At 37.7% G+C, this 23,041-nt stretch overlaps 1 protein-coding gene across 1 annotated transcript in view; it reads right to left on the reverse strand.

Moving 5' to 3' along the window:
- The window catches only part of LOC128989160 (uncharacterized), a 33,715-nt gene extending 11,679 nt beyond the window's left edge, over positions 1-22,036 (reverse strand). Inside the window, exons 1-3 of the mRNA XM_054411029.1 lie at positions 21,247-22,036; positions 20,463-20,599; positions 57-977 (exon numbers count right to left, since the gene is read on the reverse strand). Coding sequence (XP_054267004.1) covers positions 57-977; positions 20,463-20,599; positions 21,247-22,024 — 1,836 coding nt within the window. The 5' untranslated portion in view covers positions 22,025-22,036. The remainder of the gene's footprint in view (positions 1-56; positions 978-20,462; positions 20,600-21,246) is intronic.
- Between the last annotated feature and the right edge of the window lie 1,005 nt (positions 22,037-23,041).

Raw genomic sequence — 23,041 nt, forward strand, 5'->3', positions numbered from 1 at the left:
CGATAAAACCATCAGTGGTCGTCACAGGCAGCACACTCAGCTGTCCAGCAGCAGACATGAAGTATCTCCTGGTCCTTCTGTTGGTGGCGGTAGTCTTCGCCGAGGAGAAAAAGGTGGAGAAGAAGGCAGAAGAGAAGCAAGACGACAAGAAGCATGACAAGAGAGGAATAGAAGAATTCGGAGGACACGACTTCAGTGGCGGAGACTTTGGTGGACACGATTTCGGTGGACATGATTTTGGTGGACATGATTTTGGAGGTCAAGACTTTGGAGGCCACGACTTCAGCAAACACCGTCACCACGAGGTGAAGACCATCACAATTCAGAAGGAGGTGAAGGTTCCATACCCGGTCCACGTGGAGAAGAAGGTACCGTACCCTGTAAAGGTGCACGTCGACAGGCCGGTCCCCTACCCTGTGGAGAAACCTTACCCGGTGACTGTGGAGAAGAAAGTGCCTTACCCTGTCAAGGAGTACATTCCTAAGCCTTACCCAGTTGAGAAGACCATCCATTATCCAGTGAAGGTTCCAGTTGACAGGCCATACCCCGTGCATGTGCCCAAGCCTTACCCCGTCTACGTAGAGAAGAAGGTGCCCTACCCTGTAGAGAAACACATCCCTTACCCGGTCAAGGTGCATGTCCCCCGGCCTGTCCCCTATCACGTTCCTGTTGTCAAACATGTGCCCTACCCCGTCGAGAAGAAAGTTCCTTATCCCGTCAAGGTGCCAGTTGAGAAGCCAGTTCCCTACCCTGTGGAGAAGCCTTACCCCGTCTACGTAGAGAAGAAGGTTCCCTACCCGGTGGAGAAGGAGGTGCCGTATCCAGTCAAGGTTCCGGTTCACATCCCGGTCCATGTCCACAAGCATCATGAGCATGAGGAACATCACTTCGGAGGGGACGAGGGATTCCACGGCGTTAGTGAACACGGAAGTCATGGACATGGATTTTAAACATATCATAATGTGAGTACAAAGTAACTGTATAATGTAAAATAAAATATTTTGTAAATAATCTCAGTATTATACTTTATGTTCCTTTTGATATTCCGTGGTCCAGCTAGTAGTTATAATCGTCATAGCTATCTGAGTTTATTGATTCTTAGTGTGGGCTGGTGTGTATCATTCGCTAGACTGGCCTGTTAAAATTTAAATAACTTTTGAAAACTGTTAATGTGTACCTTAGGATGAAAAAATTACTTGTTGCCATTTTTTTCATTATTAAATACAGCCCCAATCCAAGATGGCTACCAAACGTCGCAAAAACGTGACTGTAAATTAAGATATAAGGGTTATTAGCGAATTTCCCAATTTTTACAATTTCTTTCCAAACCATTTTGTATAGCTTAAAAAAAACAAATAATTTAGTATATTGAAGCTTTGTTGTGCGCCTAATGGTTACGGAGAAAATTCCAAAAAAATTTAAATTTAAAATTTCTATGTTGTTCTTATGGAGAATAAGTCAACTTTTGTAGTTTGCTTGTTTATGAACATATTTTGATCGAAATTGGATACTTTCATTTCTTACTAAACTATTAATATTTTACAAAAAAAGACACTTTTACCCTCCCTGTTGCAGCAAACCTAAGTACTCGTCAAACTAATTCTATTTAAATAGGAAATAAATGTGATATTTTTATGGAGGCATTTTAGTGTGAATCGAATCAGGTTAATGGAAATTCGCTTAGTCTGCAGGTTTGCTGCGGCGGGGGTATTTTATAAATTTTCTTTACAATGATAATTATATATTTTTTTTTGTGTTTAGGCATTGTAGGAACAAAACCAGTTGTAAGATAAATTTTTTAACTATAACAGCAGTATAACGGCCACTGGTATTTGTGCTAATTCGTGTGAAAATTACCAAAGATTTTATAGAACGGTGACACATTTTTATGGAACGACAGTTTAATAATGAAAGCTGGCTATGGTATTTATTGATACTACAGACTAATTGTTTAATAGATTACTGTGAACAATAGTGTACTCGGAAGTTAAAATATTTAATAACAAAACGTACATCGCATACTAAACATATTATAAGATACAGATATTAAATATCTAAATGTATAAACTAAACAGTCATTGTTTTCACCATCAAAATCTGTTGCTTGTTCTAATGGGATGTTGTTACACTCAGCACATCCATTCAATTCAGTGCAACACATCTTTTCCCCAAGCAAGAACAATATGCCGACTTGCCCCCATACACGGGCGAGCATGTTCCCAGCACTCTATCCTACTATGCCACCGAGGCCGATGTCGGCAAACTGTATCGTTCCGGTAATGGTTTTCCCTCAGTCAACCTGAAGCCTCCAAATGCCACTGTTGGCAAAATTAATCCTGAAATAAAAATTCAGCCGCCGGTACGAAGGCTCTCAGACCCCACACACGGGCGAGCATGTTCGCCGCCAACACCTTCACGAACATGCTCGCGAACATGCTCGCGAACATGCTCGGTGATTTCTAGCTGTTATAATGAACATATGCAGTAGGCTACTTCATATTCCTTCACCTTAATTACCTTATCGCAAACAGATATTGCCTTTGTCACATTTGATGACTTGAACGTCATCAAATTACTTGTAGGCCTACGTCATTAGTTTTACTTCACTCATACGATCCCAAACGCAAATCTCACCTTTACCCAAGTGCTGATGGACAAACGTTTCAAAACATTCTTGTCCTATGGTACTACCGTGGTTGATCATTTGCTTCCTTTTCGGTCATAACTTGTTCAGATGCAAGGTATGTAGCTTGGTTTCACTTTCATCAAAAGCGCAATGAGAGAGAGTTACATATTCGTCTGTATTGTGTTTAGCTTGCTTCCCCAAATTTCGTGGTGCATAGTCCTTATGGGATCCATGTTAACATTGTACCGGTTTTCAAACTCATCACATAATCATGACATTTCTGGTGCTAGGTGCTATAATAAAGAACCTGTCAAAGGCAATGTCATTCTGTGTCAATCCCACTATTCCACCAATTACTTTCAGTTTCCGGTTTTCATGCTCAATCCCATGATCAATCCATGATGTGTCGTGAAAAGCACAGATCTAGGTATTGCTAAAATAACATTATCAGCAATCTGACACATACCTTCTCCCATTAGCTTGTCAACAACCGTTATCATGGGTTAGCGATGAGAGAGAATATAAAATATTTAATATGTAAAGTCACAACAGTTGCATTAACGTTTGAATCTTAATTTTTACAGGAATGAGAGATTGCACTATTTTGTTAAGAATTATAAGGACCATCAAAAATACTAATTTCAATCAAAACCGGTTTCCATTTGAAATTCCTATTTTATTTTACTTCCTGAGGTTTGTAGGGGAAAATAACACGATAAATTTAAACCGTAATTTTTACAGGAATGGGAGTTCTACCATTTAGTATACGAACCTGTCTCCTGGCCCTCTGCCTACCTGGGAACTGCCCAAAGGAGGGCTTGGAAGACATTGGGTTAGAACTCTAAAGACAGATCCCATCATACAGACTATAGTCTTTTGACCTGAAAATATTGTACAATAACTCAAGACTCATAGACAAACACTGCCAATCTCGTGTCCACCGACAACAGAATGTAACGTAACAATGGAGTGTGTAACTCGTGATAACTATACAATAACATTAACACATATATGTGGTCTCGGAGCGTAAGCTCGTGTATGTAGAGCGTAACGATAGCTCATTAGCGTTACGTTAGGATGTGAGTGTTACGTCACAGGACGGAACTTCCACATATCCTATGGTCAGCATCCGCAACCATGCAACCAGGGTGAGCAACCGTGCAGAGATGCAACCTCGGTTACTCAATGGCATTAGTTAAGATACAAGTAATTATATAGTTAAGAAGTGGTTAAACTTTTGGAGTTGTGAGCAATGATTGAAAGGAATGTTAACGTTTTGGAGACATCATGGGGAGTTATAGGGAACCAAGGTAGAAGACTCACTAAGAAATGTTTTTGGACAATCTTAATTTTTGGCCGACGAGAGAAATTTCCCCTAACGTCATTTTCAACTTTTTATGAAGGGGGTAAACCATGCGCTTTTAAGATTTTTAATCTTAATGGTTAGATTTACAAATTGAACCTAAAAATTCTTGTTTTTTACATTCCATCGATGAAAAGTAAAAACATATGAACACTAACACGAAAACAAGATTTTTTACATTTTCAAGCTCCCCTCGGTTTTTTGTGTTATGTAATTGTACGAAGGGAATCGGATTGCGGGTTGTTAAAAAATAGTCAGTTTAGTTTTTAATTTTATGTTTTGAAAAACTAAAGTGGGAACTATCACACTACTCCGATGTCTTAGTTCTCTAATGTATAATATTCGTGCCCCTTTACACACAATTTCAAACAAAACAAATTTTACCTCCTTAACTGCCCCACCAATCGCTCCCGCCAAAAGTCAGTAACAAGACTTTGACAAGGGCAACCTCCCCTGTAATCCATCAGTCCGACCCCGCTAATCAAAATCGGCCCGCGGCCGAATACAATAAAAAGTACGCGAAAATGCTAAACCGAAAATGGCATTTAATACGAACTGCAATTAAAAGGCACGAGGGTACGTGGCAATTTGGCCAATTTGGCAGTCAGGAGAGTGTACAGGATGCAAGCAAGTGTTTGGGTAGAGGTCAGTGATTGGGGCTCAGTGAGCGGTGCAGTGACGTGCAGCGTACGCCCACAGGTAATCAGTGATTGCCGCGGTTTTGGGAATTCGCCAATTTCGGTGGACCGGGCTAACTACAGCGGCGATGCACTTTAATTGGAAAATTAGCGACTGAAATCCCTTTTCCCTCCAATTGTGGATTTCCCAGAATTTTTGGGTTTACGATATTCATCAATGGGGTATTGTAGGGAAAAGTGAATTTTTAATTTGAATCAGCAAATTTGGCGCATATTTTCTTTTCTTTGTTAGTAAGGAATATATAAACCAGTGTTATAACGAAGGAGGCACTCCTTCTAAATTAGCAGTGAGAATATAAGGCTTAATTCCCACTATTAACTAATTTAAGTCGATTTAGAATTCCACATCAGTAACATTAATTTTAGTATCAAAATGTACAGTATAAATTGTGACAAATCAAATAACACGAATAACACCCTTCAATTATAGAATTGAGAAGAATTGTAGAATTGAGAGAGAACAAATAAGCTATAAAAACAATGCCAATCTCACCCTTAAAAATTAAAAGATGAATCCACGTAGATGCGCTGAGGTATTACACAATGAATGGGCCACGAGCCCAGCAGCTGCCCAAATGATGAATAATTGAACCGCAGAACAAAAGCGGGGAAGTGGTCTGATTCCGGACAATTTGTTCTCAATTCAACTTATATAATTGATTACAAATGGATATTCGACCCAATCATGCGGCTTTGTCTCAGAGAAGAAGAAGAAGGGTCACGAGGTCGGGGATGAAACAACCCCTATCTGACCTGGATACCTTTGAGTGATTAAGCGGAAAATCACTCCTGATAGGAAAATGTTCGGATCGCGATTTTCGGTTTCCGGCAAGGAGAATCGCAGTGACATCGCCTAATGGTGGCGGCGGGGGCGGAACTAACCCGACCCGACGAAATGTTGGAGATTTCGTTAATTGGAGCTCCCCGGGGGTAATTCACGTCCATTCAGACAGAAAAATATCGATCAAAATTACTCTTGGATTTGGGGCACAATGCCGTTACGTTCCGTATTGTTGTGGAAGGAAGTGAAAAATTTGGAATCAAACTAATTTATGGTGCTTAGAAATAATTTTATGTCTGTAATTTTGTTGCCTTTTCATTCTGTTCGAAACCTTGTTTGGGAACGAAGAAATAGAGTGGTGGTTAAAAATATAAAAATAAAGTATTACGGATTAAAATGTGACGGTGAGTTGAGGTAGGCACTCCAATCGAATCTAAAAGCCTCAAGTCATGGAGTGCAAATAATAGCAGTCGAGACACCAACAGAGCTCACTGATCTGCACGACCTTTTTACCTATCCAAACTGAAAAGACAGTTGATTATAAATGATAGACTCTTTTATGCCACGTCAAATATCGTATGAACAAAAATTAAGATAGATCATAGAATATTGACACTCGATAGGCTTATTCTGTCGTTCTATTTTAATTATGTGTTATATATGAATGATTGTTGCTGGTTCATACATATGAGATTTTTAATTCAGTACCCAAATGGTAATGCATTTATAAAGATAAACAATACTGATACCACTTTCAAGATAAATCTTTTGGTTGTGTACCATTAAAAGAACCTCGGAAACTGTTGAGCACTGCAGAAATATTTTATTTTTTGTTCGTTGATATTGCGGAATAAGAAGAATAAACACTAGCCTACAATTGACTAGACCTTGAATAATTTCAAGTATTGAGGGACATTGACATCAATTAGGCTAAGTAAGTTAAATTATTTGAAAATTTAATTTATTAATAACAATGTAAAACGATCCAGTAATTAGCAATTAAGTGCATAATTTACGACATACTCTGATATCCATTTAGTCCGTCAACAGCTTCAACGAAATGCAAGTGACAGAAAGTAACGTATTAAGCAAATTAACAATGAATTACTTCAGCGACAGTCGCACATAACTCAGAACGCAGATGTCGGGTGGCAAGGTGCGCTCGACGTTTGAATACAATGTGACACTCGATTTCGAGTGCAACACATTTTACAAGACTGTCATCAGTCGACGTAATTATTCATTGTGTTACTTTTGTCCTGCATATCGTATTTGTCGTTATTGCTTCCTTATATGACCGGACGGGTAATCAACTTACCGTTACATAATGTGAAGTTTGTATTCAGATTTTGCTAGATATTATGGCGAATTATGAAATAAATTAGTTTAGTTTCTTATGTCAATATTTTTCAGAAAACAGTATTATTTTCATGGAATAAAATTTGCATAGAAAAATGTTAGACTGTTAAAAGGTGTAAAACTTGCAAATTAGCCTATTGAACTTTTGAAAGTTCTACCTATCTTACAAAGTTTGATAAACTGTGTTAACGAATATGTATTTTTTAATGTGGCCAATAAGTAGGCCTACTTTTGTAGTTGATCATGATGACTATGAATATAAGTTTCGGTTATCCGACCTAAACCTACTATAGAGTTCGGACAACAAGAAAAATAAGAAACCCACGGTTAAAAATCATAAAAAAGTAAAAAAATTAAATTAAAAAGTGTCTCTTGTTAGGTTTAACAAACCTACAAATAGCTCCAACGCTATTATTTTTGTTTAAATCACTATTGTTCACTTTTGAAGTAATAATTAAAACAAATAAATAAATCAATTAACGAAAAAGTAAAACATCACTATTGTAACGAAAAAATATAAATTAAGGAATGCACTTCTGATCATCCACAGGTCTTCCCAGTACAAACCGCTTCTAAAACGTGAGGGGTAGCAGGAAGATATGCAGATTATACAGGCATGAGGTTTGTCAACTAACTGGGTGGTATGCAGCACCCTAAAAATATAAGTACTCCCCTGTATGGCTATCTAAACCTGTTGCATATCTTCCGAGTACAGTTGGGGGTTGTAAAAGGGTAATTTCTACGTATGCGTTAAAGAGTTTACATACGACACAGAAATTACAAGAAAGATCGAATAATCCGAAACTCCGCCGATTGGATAATTGATAAGCTGTAATGTCGAGATACCTAATGAGATAATGAGATAATACAGAACTATTTGCAAATAAACGATATCAGAATCCTGATACATACTTTCTCCCATTGGCTTTTTAACAACCCTTATATGGGTAAGCTGTAGGAGTAACTATAATATTTTATGGGGAAACCACAATAGTTGCAATAGCTTTTAAAGCCTTCTTTTTACAGTTAAGGGATTGTACTACTTTGTTTAGAGTTCGGAGTACTATAATATAGCAAACTCGTTTGATCAGGTTTTTTGGAAATAAGGGGGTTTCCGTTATTCACCATTAAAAATCAAAACTTCAAGAAAATTAAAAAATGCCTGGAGATACCATTTATTATATAGTACCCATACTATATTTCATCCAAATCGAACCACCACACACACGGACATCACTCTAAAAACCACTTTTTTTGTACAGGAGACGAAAAACTTATATTTCCCACATAGAACTCAAACTCGAAAATGTTTACTAAAACAATACTTTCTCGATATAACATGTATAGGGAGGGAGAGAAAAATGTCAAATTGAAATGATAAAGTGATAAAATAGAACACTGTTCCTGCAGCACCTAGAAGAGTAAATAAAGGTAAGTGATTTTCCCTTTTAGTTATTGGAGCGTCAGCGGCGGGCACGGTTCAAAGAGCGGCAGATCAAACAATTACCATTGCCTTTTCTTCAAACTCATCAACTTTGGGCCGAGGAGAATCGGATTTGGCAAACAACAAACACCAAGAACCGGAAGTTGGTTTAGAGAAAGAAGCGCTGCTAATGAGTAATGGAGAAGACAAGATGACAGGCCACAAAAGATGATCAAACAATTTTCCTCGCCTAATATTGATTTTTGGGTGGTTTCGTTACAGTTTTATTTTGTTCAAAACCAAGTTTGGTGGTCTAACAAAGATTGAGCTATCGTATACCTTATAGATTCTCATAGGTTTTAAGACTTACTAGAATAATTAAATGTATGAACTAGAACTGCCCATAGTAGATTGCTCGAAAATTTAAGAGTGTGAGAACTGTCTGTTTCAATTACATTAATGTATATGCAATCATAACATGCAATGGGAGGGGAGGAAAACAGGTCCGCGACGTAGGGAGTGGTGAAGGAAGTAGTAAAGGCGAGCAGTGTGGAGTTTGGGAATGGATTTATGTATCTGCAATACTAAGACTGCTTTCAGAGTAAACTAATGATTTTCCCCGAGCAAAGCTCGGTGCCCAGGTACTATATAGTAAAACGAGTATATGCAAATATGTTATTCCACAAACCGTTGTAGATTTAAGATGATCAACAATTACAATACATATGAACTAGACAAAATTCAATGTTTCCACTGTGTGATAATTTTGTATGTAATCTTCAACCTATAACTTATGAAACCTTGGCGAGTAAAAAATAATATTAACGGATGACTGTTTTGGTGACCATTTATGAAATGATTTATGATCAGTATGTCATCAAAAGTAAACTCATAATATACTACATTAAAACCGTATGTTCAGTTCAACTGTAAATTTTAAATTTTAAAAATATTAAAAATACTCGAATTAGACGGATCAAACGTGCCTACCATTCGACAAACAAGTCAATTAGTCGACGAGCCAGTTGAACAAGATTTTAAATTAAAAGGATTTTTTTAGAATTATTTGTTGATATGTTAGTTGGTTGCCATGTTCATTGCATGAAACTTATTGAACAATTAACTGTACGAAACCCCACTTTATTAACATGACACTTATACGAGTAGGCCTACTATAATTTATATAAATATACTCTCAAGACCAATTCTACGTTTTCCCGCGTTCAAAATCATTCCAGAAACTCCTCCAAATTACAACGTAGACAGGAGTCATTCCGGTTTCGTTTATGTACGAGGCAAACATAACAGTTAGTCTAAAGGCCGACTGTTGATGGTTGAGTGACTACTAGGAAGAAACCACTCGAATAACTCAATTGTATGAACTATTTGATTTTAACCAAACATTCCCACCAATATATTTCTTCCCTTGTTCGAAATCATTCAAGAAACTCATCCAGATTCCCACGTAAACCGGAATCATTCAGGTTGATCCGAAACAAACAGAACAGTTAGTCTGATGGTCGTTTGTTGTGTCTCGGTCGTCGCGCCGTGTCTAGGTCTGGGTCTAGAAGAGTCTTCCCAGCGCCATCAGCCCGTATTGTAGACCCTGTCCACACGTTCTTCAGACAATACGGACAATTATGTCTTCCCTTCAGAGTCTACGCCGCGTCGCCTTTCGCCTTTTGCTAATACACCGCTGGTCTTCCCCATTGTTGTGTTGAATAATCTTAGGGGGTTCTTTAGGAAAACAAGGGAAGTGGGTGTCGAAAGGTATATTGGTTATTATTTTTTTAATGTGTATTGCCATGTATTACAAATTGAGATGGGGAAGCTACTAGGCATCTTTAACCTAAATATGAGTAAAGGATAAGTGTATGGAGGGAGATGTCTGTGCGGCTTTGTTACTTCCTAAGGTTAAGGCTTTGGTCAGAACTCAGAACTATTTATTGAAAGCCCAAAAATGATTTAGGACATTTTGTGTCAAAATGCTTCTGAATTGGAATCGAGCAGGCAAACTTTACATCGCCAGGTAAGCACTAATGAATTTATCTGTCCAACAATTAAACCATATATAGACATCTGAATGCTTGAAATGATGATATGCATTATGATTTTACCGTTAGCAATGTAAAAAAATATTTGTAAGGTTCGAGCCCCAAATTTACAGGTTGATCCGATATTTTACATGGGCAGTAGTGAATTCTGATCATATTCTTCTGTACTACTGTAGCTGTTTCTCAAAAGTAATAGTAGTTTTCATCACTAGGAGCAAAAGTGGCTCTTTTTGGTACACAATCGTGTTTTACGTTTAAGTAACAAAAAGACACGATGAACAACTATTTTCATCATCTGTGGAAATAAACCTTCTAATAATCGTAACAAAATTAGACCACATAATTTGAGGTTATACAAAGTCGTCATCAATGTTTACATTTCAGTTGTTTACAAACATAACGTATTCGGGCCAGTGACGTCATTTGTTTTATTCGTATGATCCATACATCGATCTCTATTATCGATGGAACCGTACCGTTTCTGTTCCAATATTCGTGGGAGCCAGGTGCCCTAAAGTGATTGATCGTTAAGCTCAGAAACGACCAAGACTCCAAATATTACAGCAGTATATATCTATTAATCTTGATTAGCCATTATGTAACAAGTTGAATATAATACAGTATTTAGAGTGTACTACTCCACGAGTTTCACCGTAGACGAGCACTTGGCCAACTACAGTTACGAGCTCAGGTCTTGGTTGTAGTTGTAGCGTTGCTTGATTTATTCCCTGCTTCTCAAGATGAGACTTGATGGATACTAAATGTTGCGAGCAATTTATGGTGTGTGAGAAATTCGTGTAAGGTATTTCCATATCTCGGACGTCAAGCTTGATTTTCAGATTTCACACGAGAAAGCAAAAGATTTAAATTGTACTTGTAATTAGACATGCTAGCAATAAAATCCTTGTGGCGTATTACATGTATTGTCAATTGATTATGAAAATGATCCTCAAATGTAGGATACTGATTTCAAAGTAAAACATCCACGAACCTTTAACAATAATTCAACTTGCACCGATGCTTGTTATCAAAATTCCAAAGTTGGAAATCATTCTTTAGAGTCAGTATTTGTCCGCTTCTATCTTACAATCGAGGATCTTCACAAATTTCGTTATGCTCCACCGTAAAATCCTAGGACGCATTTTTTAAAGCTGGGAATGGATAAATATATCACATAAACACAACACATAAATAGACCTATAGGTGATTGGCGGAATTTGAACCCAAAGCTCCGAGTGTAACCAGTAGATCTGTTCGATCCCGAATTCCAATGCACGAATTTTGAATCTGCTACAATATAGTAAGAAAATTAAATAATTCTTGAAGAGGAACCCAATCAAAAATTTCTCTGAAACCAACCAAACTTCTTCCGTTATCGAACAGAGAAAGTCGAACCTTGCGATTAGTGTAATCGTCTCATCCGACGGCAAAAACTAGACGAATCTGCAAAAACACAGTGGTGCGTGGAATTCCTAGACAACCGCTAGTTAATTGCAGCCTACTGGACGTCGGTAATTATTGAAAGGTAGACCGATTAGGCGGCTCGATTAGTGGCAACCCTTGTCAAACGTTGCAGATATCCGGCGGGAAGATAGTCTGGCACACTCCGGCAACCCTTTGTAAAATGTCTTTCAATATAATCGTCACATCGAGGTCTAGGTTGTCATCGCAGTATGACAAGTCGCATCCTCATGGTATGGTACCTTACGAAACACTTTGTTGTAGTGTAGTTAGTCATTGTTACATCCTCAGGGTGCTACATTACTACTACCCTTTGGAAGATGTCCTTCAGTCAAATACTCACATACGTCACATACTCCAATATAAGATCAACAGGTATGTTGGTGTATCTTCTTGCCCAACCTAATAAACAGCAGAATCCTAACCACCTATAAGACTCAACTTAGAACAGTTGTTATCATTCCACGTATGCAAATGCAACACATTAGCCCGCGGAACGCCGTTCCTTGTCCAGCATGCCAGCATTCCCGATTCCGCAGTTCCGTTTGACAGTTAGTGGTGAAGTATCTATTTCCCGCAGTCCATTGTCCATCCATCGTAAAACGTTTGAGCTGAGAGCGGTCCTGCCATTGTGGCCGGCTCGCTTGTGATTATACAAGATTAAAGTCAGAACAAAGTTATTGCCTTTTCTTGGCTGCGTTATCAATATTCTTGAGCGACAGTGGCATAAACCCGACCACTTAGCTTTATTGACTTTAAATTGGTGCATTAAACGCTCCAGTTCGACCGGTAGCCGCTGGCCGCTACACATTGAAATTTCACGATCATCTGACGGATGAAAATACGTTGTTCTTTATATGAACCTCTGCGTTTATCTGAGATTTCATATAGGTGGCACAAACACACAGGCTTACAAACAATGTCAGTAGTTTTGCTAAAAATATTTTTATATTTCAACCGTTGTTTCGATTCAATATGAATCCATAAGTTAAGGACTGAAGTGTTCCTTGGATTCCTCTCACGTATATCTGAGTCTGTGCTATTTTATCAACACCCATGAACAACGCTAAGGAAATATGATATCTAGAAAGGACAATGAATGTTGATCAATGCTTAGTCAGTTCCAACTGCAAAAAGTGCAACAACCTAAATGATGTGCGTTGTGATGTACTGCATCAGCTTTATAATTAATACTTTAATACTGTACTTTATTATTAAATGGCGACCATACAAAGTAGGTATTTTAAGCCAAGTATGAATGAAGATGTGTGTAGGATGAGTGGTGCGATATCTTGTAGTCTTCTTAGTGACTAAGGCCGACATTCCTTAGACACTGCTGTTAATTAATAGTCCATACAGCTAATGGTAACTAAGGGACCTACAGTTAATAGTGGAATCCGTACCAAATTTTTGCCATGGTATATACGAATTGGTCTAATTATCAGGATAGTACTGCGGATAGTCATAGTACTCACTCGTGCGGACGTTAATCCACACCAGGGAGTATCACATCCACACTACTATAATATATAGTTTGGAGTATATTATTTAATATAATCCATATAAATCCAGATACTATTAATTGGATGGTTTAATTTACCTGCACTTATATTAGTTATCAATTAGGGAAAACAATCCTCCGTAAAAAACCTAACAATGAAAAGACGTGTTTTATACGTAACGAAAAGTACCGATTGTATTTCCGCGACCTTTCATTATAGGAGTCTGTGATATATTATTTCGTTCAAACACGGGGATGGAAGAAATACCTTAGGGAAAATAAGAAGCTATCCAACATCACTGCATCTTAAAAGGCTTTATTGGAAAACTTGGAAACCCCTACTGATAACCCCTTATTTTCTCTAATCTTCCATAGCCTACTCTTCAACAGCAACACGCCCAATAAAGGAAGCAACCACACCACTGTGCAGAAAACACATAGATGCTTTCAAAGAAAACTCATAGCCACGGCAATAACAGTAACAGAATCACTCAAATTGCAAAGACAACAATATGTAGTTTAATTGTACACCCGTAGGCCTCAATTTCGCGGGTTTTATGCGATGAGAATCAAAACGCGCTGCCAGTGGCGGTTTACGGCCCATAAACCATTGTGGCTGCTACATATTGTTTTAAAGCGGCTTAATTGCATGACCGTAACAACGGAATCTCAGTTCCTAGTTTCCTGGCTCCTGAATATTAACACGGTGCGTTACCCATTGTGCATTATCGTCTCGCAGTTTCCACTCTATCCCACGATCACGGAGTCATCATCTTGATGGCAGAGCCTTGCACACTCATATACCTAGACTGTTTAAGGTTCATTTAGCTGAAATATAGTTTTTGCGTTTTCTGCATGAATACATAGCTTTAAGTTTAAGGTTTGTACATGATGTTTGAGGTTCCTCGTTACTTCACATGATCGCTTAATTTAAGTACAGAACCTATGTGCATAGAATATATAACCGTTTCTGATTTAAAATGTACCTAAAAAATAAAAGATTATCAGAACGTACGATTTAACACAAATTAAATATTATAAAGGGAGTTGTTGTGATGAATATTTCCATCATCCACGTTAGCGCATACCAAGAGTCGAAGGCTTGGACATATACTCTGACCAAGAACTTTTGATTTTACAAACCTTAGATCTTTGACATCGAACAACTTTAGCAAGATGGATTTTTTGAACATTGCATGGCATCTCGAAGTACCATTCTACGAGTAGAGAAAGCTAAAAGAAGGATTGTAGTCACATGTAATCTATCTATCTTCTATCTATATATTAATAGGCAAGCATGTTTCTTTAAAACCTTTTTTCTCAGCTTGTGTGCATCGTGGGGTAAATCTGCGCATACCGTTAGAAAGCAATTTTCCTGTAGGTGTGCAGAATCCCTTTATAAATTTAAATAGGCTCAAAGATAAGCACAAAAAATGAGTTTAAAAATTTGAAAAAATTAACATGGATCTTATGCGTTGCCATGCTGGTGACGAAATAACAACGAAATATAAACAGAAAATCAAAACAAATGGAAGAAACTCCAATCACATGTTTTATTTACAGTGTGGGGTGAAAATAGAGAAGTGAGTACATTACATATTTTTGGTCGAGTTTCGACCACTGGACGACCTCTCGTACTTATTTAATACGCAAGCAGGATTTTTGTGACAATTACTCCTCCGAAACTACTGAACCGATTGACATGTTTTTGGTGTCATTGGAAAGAGAGTAACGTGAAGTTGTGCAGGAAACTTTCTTTTTAGGTAAATAATTAGAGAGTGAGGCTCTGGGGCCCTTTAAAGTTTCGTATTTCTCCATAAGATTAACATGGGAAACAAACATTGTTTTGAAACTCCAGCTGTTGTTAGAAATGGAGTATTAATAATTTGTCTCCATGGAAGCATGAGAAAATTCACAATATTTACATTTGCTTTGACATTTAAATGTAAACAACCAGAACTATCAAATGCCTATTTCACAGTTTCAGACAGCTGATAAAAATAAAATAAAACAACTATGAGGTGGGTTTATTCAATCTTAAACCTTATGATAGATTATTATTTTATTATAAATCTATTTCAACGATTATGAAACAGATTTTTCCCGTTGCGAAGCAAAAATTACAAGAGAGAAGAAGAACATATGTTAATCGTAAACAGTCAATGTGTAAATTATCTATGTTGTATTAAAAATGTGTATAGTTTTGGATGTTGGTTTGAATTTAATGATATAAGTTATTAATTTAAGGATTTGGCATATAAGTATGCCTATGATAAATAGCACCATTTCTGAGTTCTGCCAGTTTTTGCCTAACTCTGTTCAGTAGAGTTTAAAGTAGCCTACACCTTATTGTCTACAAATTGGCTAAATAACTTAGGTACGGTACATTATAAAAGCTGACAGCCTTTTTACGTTGACTTAAATTGTAAGCTTATCTTGTCCCGTCCATGTGCAGTTTGATAGTTAAAAATTAACCCTTTAAACTGGAATAGGACTGTTATGTAAATTGTGAGTATTTCCGATAGTTAATAATCGTTTAGTCAACTCTTTCAAAATCATCGGAAATTATGACTGTTATTAGTTTTTAAACAAGTCATTTGTTTATAAATAACTCCTGTACTTCTTTGCAATTGCTCGATTTCGAGCAACATGTACACTAGTTTACCTAATTGTTGAAAATTTTTAAGTTCTGGTCATCGATAGGTTTAAAACGTTTGTTGGTTTAATAGAGGTTTCAAAATTGTCTGTAAGAGTTTCAACGTTTACTGGCTATCATTTGTAAATGTAAGGAGTTCCCAACGTTGGCAGGTATGTTAGGAGGTCCAATGATTGCTGTTAAATCTTTGTATCCGATGGGAGTTTGAACTATTACAGGTCAACGTTAAGGGCTTCGATGTTTTAAAAGATTTTAAAAAGGCAACACTTTTGCCCATATGGTAGAAGGTCTAACGTCGGCTAGTATTTTAGTTTATTTATAGTTATTTTAGTTTCAAAACAATTGTTAAAAAAATTGTGTGTGCGAATAACTATGGAACTTTTTGAAAACAACTCAAATGAGAAATGTGATCCAAATGTTGACCAACTGGGAAGCAGATGAGTTCTTGGGCAATCTAAAGTCGCCAAATCAGCCTCAAAACATTAATTTTGGATTCGTTTGCTGGAAAGCGAGGTGATAGTGAATTTTTAGCCTACAATTGTGTAGAAAGCCAACAAGGGTAACGGCGTGTAAGGGGCTCACACCACTCGGTTTGGGTAAGGTTCACCAGGAATTCAGTCCTATTATGATCGGAGATCGCGTGGTCTGGGATCTCTCATTTGGCCGCCAGCCGCGTCTGAGGCTCAGACGTCTAATTGTCCGGTAATCACGCCTGACCGTGGTGATCTACCGGGTAAAGGGCAACACACAACACACAACTCGGGTAAACACTGGACCACTTACAACAGGCCACTCTTGCGACACGTACGTACAGCTAACGTAATCAACGATCGAGTTGAAATCGTCCGCCGCTGAGGGGTGGTGTTCAAAAAAGGTGGAGAATGCATTCGTAGAAAAAAATCTTTCGGTAGAAGAATAGAAGTCACATAACTTATTAAAATACTCTTGCGACGCACTCGGCCTAACGTAATATTGTACTTGTCAGTTGGTTTTGTCTAAAGTTGAAATCGTCCATGGTTGAATTGTTTGAGAACGAAACTTATTTGATGGGTTTCACAAAATGTGGCGACTGCATTCAACGAAGAACATATTTCTGAAGATAGAAGGAATATCCAACTTACGTTAAAATCGTGGTTTCTCTGCTATATAGGGGTTAGCGTTAGTACGGGGAGAAACCACGAATGATGATTTCCTGGACGATCAGTTGGTTTTAAATCTTCCAGGGTTGAATTGATTGAGGTCGAACATTCTTTAATAGGTTTATCTCAGATTAAAGAGTTTGTCAAAATTAGAGCACTGCATTCAATGAAGAACGTATTTTTGAAGAAGGAAGAAACATCTATCTCAATTTAAAATCTTGGCCTTTTTACATAATGGCTTGGAATGCATTAAAAGAAAAACGAGGCATTTCCGAAGAAAAAGGACGCCTATCTTGTGATAAAATCATAGTTCGTGCACGATCAGTTTGTTTGGTCTAAAGCTGATGGCAGTCTTTATATTATAATGGAGTAATGGATCATTTGATTCAATACGGAACGAACTCTTTTAGAAATAATTTCGTCCATTCAATAGCTCCGGATTAAAAGTAATATCCATAGGCTAATCACGTAATAGTCAATTGCAAATGTGTGTTCTGAAGCAGAATAACTTAAAAGGAACTTTATTCTTGATGGTTTATTTAAAAGTTCTCCCACAGGCATTTACATCAGCTATCTTCTAGGCGAAAATGCTCGTCATGAATCGTTTATTTCTTATTCTACTTGATCAATGTATTCTTATTATTTTGATTTTTACTAATGGCCCTAATGATACTAATGGACTAATGGTACTTGTACTAATCATATCCCAATAAGAACTATATTTTTCTGAATCTAGTTCTATCTAAATGCAAAGTAAAATAAATTTTCAACCATAAATCTAAGCAAAAATCATGGCGTATTTAGAAATCCCTGATAGAGACAGTACTCTTCTCGTGCCTTACTGCTGCACTTAAATCATCCCTCATGATTAAGTACCTCCTACGAACACTCCATTCCTCACACCGAATTCAACCCTAATTTCGGCGAGCTCAAATAAATCAACAGTTCATACCACTTGACCATGTGGCGAGTACTATTCTGTCGATTAACACCTCACCTTATTGATGAGGTGGCCCTAACAATTACCATAGTGGTCACCCCAAAGCACGACCTACCCCAACCTCGCACACGCACCATCGATTACACCGTTCACACATTCATCAGGGTGGTATATGATTACACGTGATTGCACCCCCTGCTTCCAGGGGAGCTGTAATACAGGGGTGTTGCTTGGGGCGTAAATAATATGTTTATTTGATCCTTGTCGACAGGAAAAGGGTACGGTGAAAGGGTGTGTGAACAGAATGTAACAACGATTAAAACTGAAGGGTGGTTTGGCAAGATTTTGTGGTGTACCCTTTTTTAGGGGTCCAACACTTTGACTGTGAGGAAAACCGACATTGTACTTTAAATTGGACCAAGACATTGTTTTAAGATTAGCTTATGCAATAAATAAGGCCTTTCAAATTAAAACTGTAGTGAAATCTGAAAACATGTGAAGTTATTATTTCCACCCTATTTTGGTAAAGGAAGTAAGTTTGTCATTCTCCTTAAATCTCCTGTAATCCATGCGTAGAATATGCCTAAATTATTCTGTAATATCTTTACAGTAAAAATTACAGTAGTAAAATCATGGATGTAAAAATATGTATTTCTAAATAATACAAAAATGTGTGTCATTGCCTCGGCTAAGTATTATAAGTCGATGTTGTTAACTAAACATTGAAACATTGTACTAAACATCAACTAAACATTAATCATATTCAGTACTTGATATTTACACAATACCAGTATACTTTTAACTAACTACATGACAACATATATTAATGTCCAGTATTTTACAATTAATGTTTATTTTAGGTCACCGTAGCTCACTTTCTTGTAAATTTGTCGCGAAAACGTTTTTAAGTATCGTTATATAAAACAACTAGGTCAGCATCACAGACAATTATATTTCAACAAAGAACAGCATTTTTAGTATATGCCTCCTAAAGTGTAATACCAATAAATAATGGTACACACTTAGGAAACACAATCGTTGTCGCCCTTTTCCTTCCCTCCACCCCAACCATTTACCAAGAATCATTGACTTACCTAGTGTATACAGTATATTTTAAACACCAATCTCAAACCCAACAAGGTGCACCAGTTTTGACAAAAAATGAAAATACAACACGGTAAGAGGATGTGGGGGAGGAGTCAAAAAGATGAAGGGACGTCAAGATATCGCACCTGAAGATCCAAGGGCTTCGACACCGGAAGTGAGCTGATGGGGGCTGAGGGCAATAACATATGTAATATTTGTTCATGTAACTTCCGTCCCGGTAAAAAATAAATAGCCCGCTTACAAAGTTCCCACGGCGGCGCGCCGGGTCGACGTCACTCAATGTACACGGGTACACCCGCCACTCCACTTGTCCGGTAATGGGCGATGTTAGTACAGGGTGTTGAAGGCGTCGTAATGATCTCGTGGCCAAGCGGTCATTAACTCGATGGTTAGTGGTAATTGAAAATAAAGTGTTACAGAAAAAAGGTAACGGTACACGTCAATGTGTGAAAAGTCAACAGGAATGTAAGAAATTGTAAATTAAGGATGACTATTTTGCAGGGAGTGGTACTGAACTGATTAATTATCAACCGATTTCACTCCCAAGCACTATTTGAAGAATCTTAAAAATCTGAATTGAATTGGTTTGTGCATTTAAATGTTACATTATGTACATATTTAGTCTCACATATTTGGTTAATTAATCAAGAGTTGATAAAAATAAAATGTTTATATAATTTTAAATTCATGTTAAGTTTCTTTTTCATATGATAACTGGAAAATAACCTAATATTTTTTACCGAGAATCAGGGCGGTGAATGATTGGGGAAGGGGAGGTAAAGTTAATTTTAAATGCAAGTAATATTCTATTTAATTAATAGGAAAATATCGAATTATATGAATTTATGAATTAGGAGCAACATCCAGCCTAGCAATATAACATTTAGGACATATTTAGTGAACACTGCCGTGCAAAATCCACTACATGATTTATGTTATAGGTGATATTTAAAAAGCTAGTTCTGCTTCCCCACTATAGTGAAATCTCCCAATCAGTAACAGACTTCAGTCTCGTAGATTCTAGACCTACTAGTAGTAACCTTTGACTAGGCTTCACTTTCACACTCACGCATTTTCCTCTAAAAATCCAGGAATTGCTGCTGAAAGCAAAGCTCCGAAAATGTGTGTTGGCTCAGATAAGTTAAATTGAGTTAAGTTAAGTTAAATTCTTAAACCTCATTTAAGAACAGTGCCGTAGCTCACACTAATTTTGTAGTGTATTTCAAAGAAGCACTTTTTGGAGTATAGTCGTGCACCGGAAAAGAACGCCACCTATCCAGAACTCTTGATGGTGAAAAAAGGTGTTTGATGTCGTGATAGACGATTAGGAGTTGTGATGAGAAACCTCGTCTACATGTAATAACCCATGACTCAGGTGCGGGTGACCCTGGAGCTGTGAGAATGCTTGTTGCTCCAGCTGATTCATATCCACCTCCACGTTTAATTGGTTCAAATTGCTGGACGGAGAGCAGATCCTGGACCGGAAGGAAGCTGGTGGGAAACAGCGAAATTAGCAGCTCCCAAGTTGACCAAGGTCGACATGAGATTATATGATTTGTTTGCCAACAAGATGGTTTGAATCTGGTTCTCAAGGATGTTCTTTTGTTCATATGAATGAGAGTGAGTAGCCTAGACATTAAAACCTCTTTGATATTTCGTTGTTGAATCCCACTTAGTGTAGACTGTTAATTTGTAAGTTTAAGTGCGTGATCCTCAGAAGTTACTGTTTCGTCAGCTAGGAATAAATGATAATAATGGTAGTGGTGGAAAAATATTATACAGTGTCTCTAATTTTTAAAAGTGCAATAATATAGGAAAAATATATGTTTCCTTAGAATTTGGACACCTCATGAATTAAACAAGAGAAATTTTCATTTATCCTCCAAGTATTTATTTCTCATTAAATCTGTTTGAAACAACACATCTGTATTCTTACAAGAATCCAAGATTATATATTATTACAAATTCAAAAGTGACTTGGTAGCAGAAACCAAACAACCAAAACAGTTTTTTTGTGTTCATGAATTCCAAAAGTATAAAACGCATAAAGAAAATGGGTATTTGCGAAAATAAGCCGGAATTTGCAAATATACATTTTATTGACAGTAAAACCTCATTCTGTACGGTTGTTAATATTTAAAAGTTGTGTCCAAAACTGTGTCCGAAGTGATGTCCTCCGAAGTGATGTTCATCGTGATCATGATGCTCGTGGACATGGACTGGGATGTGAACCGGAACCTTGACTGGATACGGCACCTCCTTCTCCACCGGGTAGGGAACCTTCTTCTCTACGTAGACAGGGTAAGGCTTCTCCACAGGGTAGGGGATTGGCTTCTCAACTGGTACCTTGACGGGATAAGGAATCTTCTTCTCGACGGGGTAAGGCACGTGTTTGACAACAGGAACGTGATAGGGGACAGGCCGGGGGACATGCACCTTGACCGGGTAAGGGATGTGTTTCTCTACAGGGTAGGGAACCTTCTTCTCTACGTAGACGGGGTAAGGCTTGGGTACATGCACGGGGTATGGCCTCTCTACATGCACTTTTACTGGGTAAGGGATCTTCTTTTCGACAGGGTAAGGTTTAGGGATGTACTCCTTGACCGGGTAAGGCACTTTCTTCTCCACAGTCACCGGGTAAGGTTTTTCCACAGGGTATGGGACCGGCCTCTCGACGTGCACCTTGACAGGGTACGGTACCTTCTTCTCCACGTGGACCGGGTACGGCACCTTCACCTCCTTCTCTATCGTGATGGTCTTCACCTCGTGGTGGTGGTGGTTGCTGAAGTCATGTTCTCCGAAGTCATGACCTCCAAAATCATGTCCTCCAAACTGATAAAGTCCCCTTTTTGTTTGTTTCTTCTCCTCGGCGACAACGACGGCTGCTGCAGCCACCAGAAGCCAGAAGATCTTCATGTCTGCTGCTGCTAGTCGATGTCTGATACTGATCATGACTAGTTCCTGCTATATATACATACCTACTGAACAGGAGTTATACAACAGCGCTGTAACGCATACCATGTGAGTAATTAACTAAGGAATTACTGCTTTAATTGCGTGTTATGTGATTTGTATTCACCGGATCGGATTTAAACTCCTATTTCACTTACGTTTCAAACATGTAGCATTTTATGTTTTGCTACTTTTTATTACCGTAGGTGTTGCTAATTATTTTTTCTCTTTTTATGAGTTTTTAATGAGATACGTTGTCATTTACAGATTACAATTTGTATTCCTACTCAAGCTAATTGATTATATAATAAAATCGGGACTTTTATTTCTCATGCGCAATTTATAGGATATGGCAAATTATTGGCTAACGAATGTTACATTCCAATGTTAAAATTGTTACATCAATGATTAATGTGTTCATGCACCTTTTGACAGTACTACTGGAGTAACGAGTCTAGTTTGATTAACTTAATACTTTCGACAACTTCGAAAACAAGTATACATCTTGTGGACCAAACATCGGTTTACTACATTCAAACTGAACATAGTTGATCTTGAAAAGAAATGGACAGCTAAATATACCAACTACAGTATAGACTTATAAGTCTGCAAAAAATTACAAATGAGTGGCATAGTCGATTATAAATTTCGGCAAGAACAGGCTAATTCAGAATATGCATCCAACGTTTGCCAGATTCAATGATCAGTACTAAAAAATCAATGGTCACTAGCTTTTATGTTTGGACGAAAAGCAACCAATTAATTAATAGATCGAGTGATTTAGCTGGAGAATATTTTCATACTTATTTATCTTGTTAGCAAATTTCCCATATAGGGAATAAGCTATTACCAAAGTACTCATGGCAAGACGTCAACCCGGGACCGATTTACTTTTTCGTTTTGAGGTCCCTAGAGGCGAAAAAAACATCCGTTCAAATTCATTTATATATGTCCGTTAGCTCGATAACTCGAGCAAAAATG

The sequence above is a fragment of the Macrosteles quadrilineatus genome, unplaced genomic scaffold, assembly GCF_028750875.1.
Source record: "Macrosteles quadrilineatus isolate MER2022 unplaced genomic scaffold, UCM_ALF_1.0 Scaffold_3__2_contigs__length_128488019, whole genome shotgun sequence".
Classification (NCBI taxonomy): Eukaryota; Metazoa; Arthropoda; class Insecta; order Hemiptera; family Cicadellidae; genus Macrosteles; species Macrosteles quadrilineatus.